The 7500-nt window shown below is 57.1% G+C and overlaps 1 protein-coding gene across 1 annotated transcript in view; it reads left to right on the top strand.

Moving 5' to 3' along the window:
* LOC137617890 (serine/arginine repetitive matrix protein 1-like) overlaps positions 1-7500 on the top strand; it is a 25256-nt gene that overhangs the window by 80 nt on the left and 17676 nt on the right. The window contains exons 1-9 of the mRNA XM_068347841.1: positions 1-64; positions 156-532; positions 668-1386; positions 1516-2462; positions 2544-2912; positions 2994-3362; positions 3444-3812; positions 3894-4036; positions 4552-4709. The exon at positions 1-64 is cut by the window's left edge and continues 80 nt beyond it. Coding sequence (XP_068203942.1) covers positions 1-64; positions 156-532; positions 668-1386; positions 1516-2462; positions 2544-2912; positions 2994-3362; positions 3444-3812; positions 3894-4036; positions 4552-4709 — 3515 coding nt within the window. The remainder of the gene's footprint in view (positions 65-155; positions 533-667; positions 1387-1515; positions 2463-2543; positions 2913-2993; positions 3363-3443; positions 3813-3893; positions 4037-4551; positions 4710-7500) is intronic.

Below are 7500 nucleotides of genomic sequence, written 5' to 3'. Positions count from 1 at the left end.
GCGCCAGCGATCTCCTGCAGCCATGTCTTTTCGCCGTAGATCTCCTGCTCGCCAGCGCTCGCCAGTGCTCGCCTGCGCGCCAGTGCTCGCCTGCGCGCCAGTGCTCACCTGCGCGTCAGCGCTCTCCTGCTCGTCAGGGATCTCCTGTGCACCAGCTCTCTCCTGCTCGCCAGCGCACATCTTTGCGCTCTGTTCCTGCTGCGCGCCCACGGTCTCCTGAGCACCCACGGTCTCCTGAGCGCCCACAATCGCCTACTCGTCAGCGCACATCTGCGCGTCCTGGTCCTGATGCGTGCCATGCGCGCCAACGTTTGCCCGTTCGCCCGCGCGCCCACGATCTCCGGACCTGGGTGCCGGCAAGGAGGTTATTCCTCTGCCCCCTCGCCGTCGATTCCCTGCGCGCCCGCAGACCTCACCCACGCTCCAGGCTTCGCCTGCGCGCCATCGCGTGCACTCACCTGTGCGCTCTTCTAGACCGGTACGAGTCTCTGCGCGCCATCGCGTGCACTCACCTGTGCGCTCTTCTAGACCGGTATGAGTCTCTGCGCGCCCACGCGCCCACAAGAAGTCTCCTTTGCAATCCCGCGAGCGTTCGCCTTTGCGGGCCACTATACCTTCTGGTCCTGCGTCCCAGCTGATATCTCCTGACCGCGCCACTACACGCCAGAAGATCTCCTACGCGCCAGCGATCTCTCGCGCGCACGCGCGATCTTTTGCCTGCGCGCAAGCGCTCTACAACGCGCCCGCACGCCCATACGTCAGATCGCCGAAGGTCTCCTACGCGCCCACGCGCTAACTCGCCTGTGCGCAGTCGATCGCCTTCTCACCCTACGCCCCATCGCTTGCCAACGCGCCATCGCTTGCCAACACGCCATCGCTTGCCAACGCGCCATCGCTCGCCAATGCGCCATCACTCCCCTGCGCGCCGTCGTTCTCCCGGCCGCCAGCGCTTACCCTTACAACCGAGCGCACCCTCACCCGCGCGCCCACGCGCTCACTCGCCCACGCGACCACTCGCCCGCGGCCGCGCGCCCACTCGCCCGGACGGCCGCGCGCCCACTCGCCCGGACGGCCGCGCGCCCACTCGCCCGGACGCCCGTGCGCCCACTCGCCCGTGCACTCACTCGCCCGCGCGCCCACTCACCAACGCGCCCTCTCGCCAGCTCGCCCGCGCGCCCACTCGCTCACGCACACACGCGCTTTCATCTCCACGCGCCCGCGTGCATGTGCGCCAACGTTCGCCCGCGCGCGAACCCGCGATTCTACCATCGCGCGAGCGCCAGCGCGATCCCGACCGCGATTCCCGCCGAGTTTCCCAGCGCGGGCATCCTTGCGAGTCCTCTGGTGCCCGTACTTCCAGATCATCGTCGTCACGATCTCCACCCCGTAAGCGCAGAGCGGCGCACTTGCAGGAGGAGGAAGAATCTTCTGAGAGGTCTAGGCAACACTCTTCTTGTTTTAAGGCAGGCCCTGTGGTGTCTACTCCTTAGGATTGCCTGATCCCCTTCCCTCCAGCGGGAGTTGCTGACACTGCGTCTGTCAGCCGTCAGCCTTGGTTTGGGTCTCTGATCAAAGCGGTCGTCCAGGCTGTTAAGCTGGCCCTCGCTGATCTTGGCCTCAAACCAACGGCAGCCTCGTCTCTGCTGAAGAAAAGGAGAGGAGTGGACTTTGTGGTGACTTCTCCTAGGGTTAAACTGGCTCCCAAGAAATCCGTCAGGAAGGCCCCTTCCGCTTCTCAGACGTTTTCTCCTTCTCCTGTGGACGAAGCCTTTCCGTCCTCAGGAGAGTCCAGCAAGGTGACACATTCTCCCACGGCACCAATGGGAGGAACCCCACCTCGAGTAGGAGAATCGTCTCGTGTGGGAGCAGAGAGGAGCCCTCAGACTTCTTTACTGGAGTCCTGTATCCCTCCTAGGAGGGAGCCCAAGGACTCGAAGACCGTCCCTAAGTTTTCATCCTGGATTCGACCAGAGCCAGCAAGACCCCAGGAGAACGTCCACGTGTCCCCCCAAGTAGAGCAGCTGGGGACAGGAGACTTTGCTGCCAGTCCACAAGGAGGAGAAGTGCATGATTCGGAGCATGCCTTCTGGCAGGTTCTGAGTCTGATGAGGCAACTCAACAGGTTTGAGGACCCGGGGACCGCCCCTCGCGAAGGCAAGGATACGGAGACAAGCTCTCCAAACTTTCCTCGTCCAGCCGTTCCTCTGCTGGTAACAAACTCCTCCCACCTCCTCGTGTCCAGCAATGTGACACATTCTCCCACGGCACCAATGGGAGGAACCCCACCTCGAGTAGGAGAATCGTCTCGTGTGGGAGCAGAGAGGAGCCCTCAGACTTCTTTACTGGAGTCCTGTATCCCTCCTAGGAGGGAGCCCAAGGACTCGAAGACCGTCCCTAAGTTTTCATCCTGGATTCGACCAGAGCCAGCAAGACCCCAGGAGAAGGTCCACGTGTCCCCCCAAGTAGAGCAGCTGGGGACAGGAGACTTTGCTGCCAGTCCACAAGGAGGAGAGCTGCATGATTTGGAGCATGCCTTCTGGCAGGTTCTGAGTCTGATGAGGCAACTCAACAGGTTTGAGGACCCGGGGACCGCCCCTCGCGAAGGCAAGGATATGGAGACAAGCTCTCCAAACTCGCCTCCTCCAGCCGTTCCTCTGCCGGTAACAAACTCCTCCCACCTCCTCGTGTCCAGCAAGGTGACACATTCTCCCACGGCACCAATGGGAGGAACCCCACCTCGAGTAGGAGAATCGTCTCGTGTGGGAGCAGAGAGGAGCCCTCAGACTTCTTTACTGGAGTCCTGTATCCCTCCTAGGAGGGAGCCCAAGGACTCGAAGACCGTCCCTAAGTTTTCATCCTGGATTCGACCAGAGCCAGCAAGACCCCAGGAGAACGTCCACGTGTCCCCCCAAGTAGAGCAGCTGGGGACAGGAGACTTTGCTGCCAGTCCACAAGGAGGAGAGCTGCCTGATTTGGAGCATGCCTTCTGGCAGGTTCTGAGTCTGATGAGGCAACTCAACAGGTTTGAGGACCCGGGGACCGCCCCTCGCGAAGGCAAGGATATGGAGACAAGCTCTCCAAACTCGCCTCCTCCAGCCGTTCCTCTGCCGGTAACAAACTCCTCCCACCTCCTCGTGTCCAGCAAGGTGACACATTCTCCCACGGCACCAATGGGAGGAACCCCACCCCGAGTAGGAGAATCGTCTCGTGTGGGAGCAGAGAGGAGCCCTCAGACTTCTTTACTGGAGTCCTGTATCCCTCCTAGGAGGGAGCCCAAGGACTCAAAGACCGTCCCTAAGTTTTCATCCTGGATTCGACCAGAGCCAGCAAGACCCCAGGAGAATGTCCACGTGTCCCCCCAAGTAGAGCAGCTGGGGACAGGAGACTTTGCTGCCAGTCCACAAGGAGGAGAGCTGCATGATTTGGAGCATGCCTTCTGGCAGCTTCTGAGTCTGATGAGGCAACTCAACAGGTTTGAGGACCCGGGGACCGCCCCTCGCGAAGGCAAGGATATGGAGACAAGCTCTCCAAACTCGCCTCCTCCAGCCGTTCCTCTGCCGGTAACAAACTCCTCCCACCTCCTCGTGTCCTGCAAGGTGACACATTCTCCCACGGCACCAATGGGAGTAACCCCACCTCGAGTAGGAGAATCGTCCCCTGTGGGAGCAGAGAGGAGCCCTCAGACTTCTTTACTGGAGTCCTGTATCCCTCCTAGGAGGGAGCCCAAGGACTCGAAGACCGTCCCTAAGTTTTCATCCTGGATTCGACCAGAGCCAGCAAGACCCCAGGAGAACGTCCACGTGTCCCCCCAAGTAGAGCAGCTGGGGACAGGAGACTTTGCTGCCAGTCCACAAGGAGGAGAGCTGCATGATTTGGAGCATGCCTTCTGGCAGGTTCTGAGTCTGATGAGGCAACTCAACAGGTTTGAGGACCCGGGGACCGCCCCTCGCGAAGGCAAGGATACGGAGAGAAGCTCTCCAAACTCGCCTCCTCCAGCCGTTCCTCTGCCGGTAACAAACTCCTCCCACCTCCTCGTGTACAACAGAGGAGGTACTTCGAGATCATGGGGGAGTCTTGTTTAGCTCTTCCTCTCCACCATTCTGTGGAAGAGATATCCAGGGGAATTTCTCTCGAGAAACTCTCTGCCCGGCCGGGAACATTCTCGGCTACAGAGATCTTGAGCCAGGAGAAAGTCGTAAAGTGTGCCATGCAGGCCACTTCGTGGCTGGATGTCTGGCTGGGGTCTCTGTGCATCCTGTTGCGATCCGAGGACTTGTCCAAGGAGAGCACCAGGAAGGCCAGGGAGACTTTTCTCCTCTCGGGCACGCGCACCATCGAGTTTCTAGCTCACCAAGTTTCGAACTTGTGGCCAAACTCGATCTTGAAGCGTCGTGATATGGTGACCGAGAGATTCCATGCGAAGGTCCCAGCCGTGGATGTCTGCAGGCTTAGACAGTCTTCCATCCTTGGAAAGAGCCTGTTCGAGCCCAAGGATGTGGAATGGACAGCTGAGAGGTGGAGGAAATTGAATCACGATTCTCTCCTCCAAAGGGCTCTTACATCCAGACCCTACAAGCCTCCAGCACCTCAACAACAACAGCCTCGTCAGTCTAGGACATTGAAACCAGCTCCGGCAGCAAAGGTAAAGGTGTCCAAACAGCAGCCCTTTCCTGTCAAGGACAGGAAGGGCGGAAAGTCCTCTAGGGGAGGCAAGAATCCTAGAGGGAGCGGCCGAGGCCACAAACGCTAGGATTGGCAATCCCCCTGCGTGTCCAACAGGGGGGGGGATGCCTGCAGAGTTGCGCGTTCAGGTGGCAGCAACTCGGGGCCGATTCCTGGAGGATCTCCGTGATCAGCCAAGGATATCGCATCCCGTTCATAACATCTCTACCTCCCTGGACAGCGAATCCAGTGATGTTGAGCTCCTATGCCATGGAATCGGCAAAGGGGCTAGCCCTTCGGGCAGAAGTCAAGACCTTGCTCAAGAAGGATGCTCTCGAAGATGTCGTCGACGGCTCCCCAGGCTTCTTCAGACGACTCTTTCTTGTAAAGAAGGCGTCTGGAGGCTGGATACACGTCATCGACCTCTCAGCCCTGAATAAGTTTGTCAAACAAACTTCGTTCAGCATGGAGACAGCAGAGACAGTCAGACTTGCAGTGAGACTGCAAGACTTCATGTGCACACTGGATCTAAAGGACGCGTACTTCCAGATCCCAATCCATCCGTCTTCCACGAAGTACTTGAGATTCAGCCTAGACAACAAGATCTGCCAGTTCAAGGTGCTGTGTTTCGGTCTCTTCACAGCACCACAGGTGTTCACCAGAGTGTTCACCCTGATATCTTCGTGGGCACACAGGATCGACATCTGTCTCCTTCGCTATCTGGACGACTGGCTGATCCTGACAGACTCGGAGTCGACCCTTCTTCGACACCGAGACAAGCATCTGGGACTTTGCCAAGATCTAGGGATCATGGTAAATCTCGAGAAGTCTTCTCTGCTTCCATCTCAACGACTGGTATATATAGGCATGATATTGGACACCAATCTCCACAAAGCCTTTCCATCAGACGACAGGATAGCAAGGCTGAGGAGGTCACAGAGCCTTTCCTCAGACGGGAAGAGCTTCCATCCCAATCTTGGTTACGTCTCCTAGGTCACCTGTCCTCCCTGGCCTGTCTAGTTCCAAACGGCCGCCTCAGGATGAGATTCCTGCAATAGCGACTCAGGTCCCGGTGGAATCAAGGCTAAGATTCTCCGGACATTCTAGTCCCTATGGGGCCTGCGGAACGGACGGACCTGCAGTGGTGGTTGACCGACATAAACCTTTGAAAGGGAGTGGATCTTCTCGTCCTCCCCCGGATTTGATGCTGTTCTCGGACGCGTCAAAGAAGGGTGGGGGGCCCACGTTCTGAACCACAGGATCTCAGGCCTATGGTCAGAATCAGAAAAGTAACTCCATATCAATCTGCTAGAAATGAAGGCCATATATCTGGCCCTTTAACAGTTCCAACAGACCTTGGCGGGCCACTCTGTGGTGGTGATGAGCGACAACACCACAGTAGTGGCTTATATCAACAATCAGGGAGGTACCTTTTCACAACAGCTATCCCATCTTGCAGTAGAGATTCTGAGATGGACCGAAGTCCACTCGATACCACTATCAGCTCGCTTCATTCCGGGCGAAAGGAATGTGCTCGCCGACAGTCTGAGCAGAGCTTCACAGATAGTGAGTACCGAGTGGTCTTTGGATCCTTTAGTAGCCAACAAAGTTCTGACTTTGTGCGGTTCCCCGACGGTGGACTTGTTCGCGACAGCCTTGAACTTCAAGCTGCCGCTGTACTGCTCCCCAGTCCCGGACCCCAAGGCACTCTGGCAAGATGCCTTCCAACAATGGTGGGACAACATCGACGTCTACGCCTTCCCACTGTTCAGTCTGATGAGAAGGGTGCTCAACAAGACCAGACTATCAGTCAACCTGTCAATGACCTTGATAGCTCTGCTATGGCATAATGCAGAGTGGTTCCCGGACCTTCTACAGCTCCTGACGGAACTCCCGAGAGAACTCCCCCCACGACACAAGCTACTCACGCAGCCACACTGCAACATCTTCCACAAAGCCGTAGCATTGCTTCGGCTTCATGCCTGGAGACTATCCAGCATCTCCTCACAGAGAGAGGCTTTTCGCAACAAGTCGGGAGAGGATGTCTCGACACCTGCGAAAGTCATATGCAAGGGTCTACCAGGCGAAGTGGAGAGTCTTCTGTTGTTGGTCTCGTGGGAGGAGTATCTCTCCTCTCGATGCCACTCTTCCAGCAATAGCGGAGTTTCTTGTATATTTGCGGGAGGAAATGCGCCTTTCGGCCTTGGCAGTGAAAGGCTATTGCTCAGCCTTAAGCCTGGCCTTCAGGCTGAAAGGAATGGACATTTCTTCCTCGCTGGAACTTTCTTTGCTCATACGAAGCTACGAACTTACCTGCCCTCAGTCGGAAGTGAGACCTCCTCCATGGAACATGGTTCGGGTTCTCAGGGCTCTTAAGAGACCTCCGTTCGAACCATTACGCCAGGCTTCTGATTGTCACCTGAACTTCATGGTCTCTTGTACGACGTCGCCCATTCAAGGGGATGGGGGGAGGTAACATTCAGGTTCGTCCCTGAGTTTGTTGCTAAGACTCAAAATCCTGGAGTTCCGGACCCACGGTTCAACTCCTTCAGGATTTCAAGTCTTTGTTCTGTAACAGATGACCCAGACTATCTCCTACTATGCCCAGTAAGGAGTCTGAGGCGTTATCTTAAAAGAACACCTGCAGTTCGTCCTCGCGTGCAAGCCCTGTTTGTGAGCACAGGAAGGACGAAGAGGAGGGTCACAAAGAATACCATCTCAGCTTGGATTCGAAGGGTCATCTATCATGCCCTGAATCCAGACCCTCCTCCGTCACGTCACTCTAGAGCACACAATGTTAGAGGCATCGCAACGTCCCTGGCATTCAAGAGAAACTTC

This window comes from Palaemon carinicauda, chromosome 2, assembly GCF_036898095.1.
Source record: "Palaemon carinicauda isolate YSFRI2023 chromosome 2, ASM3689809v2, whole genome shotgun sequence".
NCBI classification, from domain to species: Eukaryota; Metazoa; Arthropoda; class Malacostraca; order Decapoda; family Palaemonidae; genus Palaemon; species Palaemon carinicauda.
This window is presented reverse-complemented; position numbering and strand designations above follow the sequence as displayed.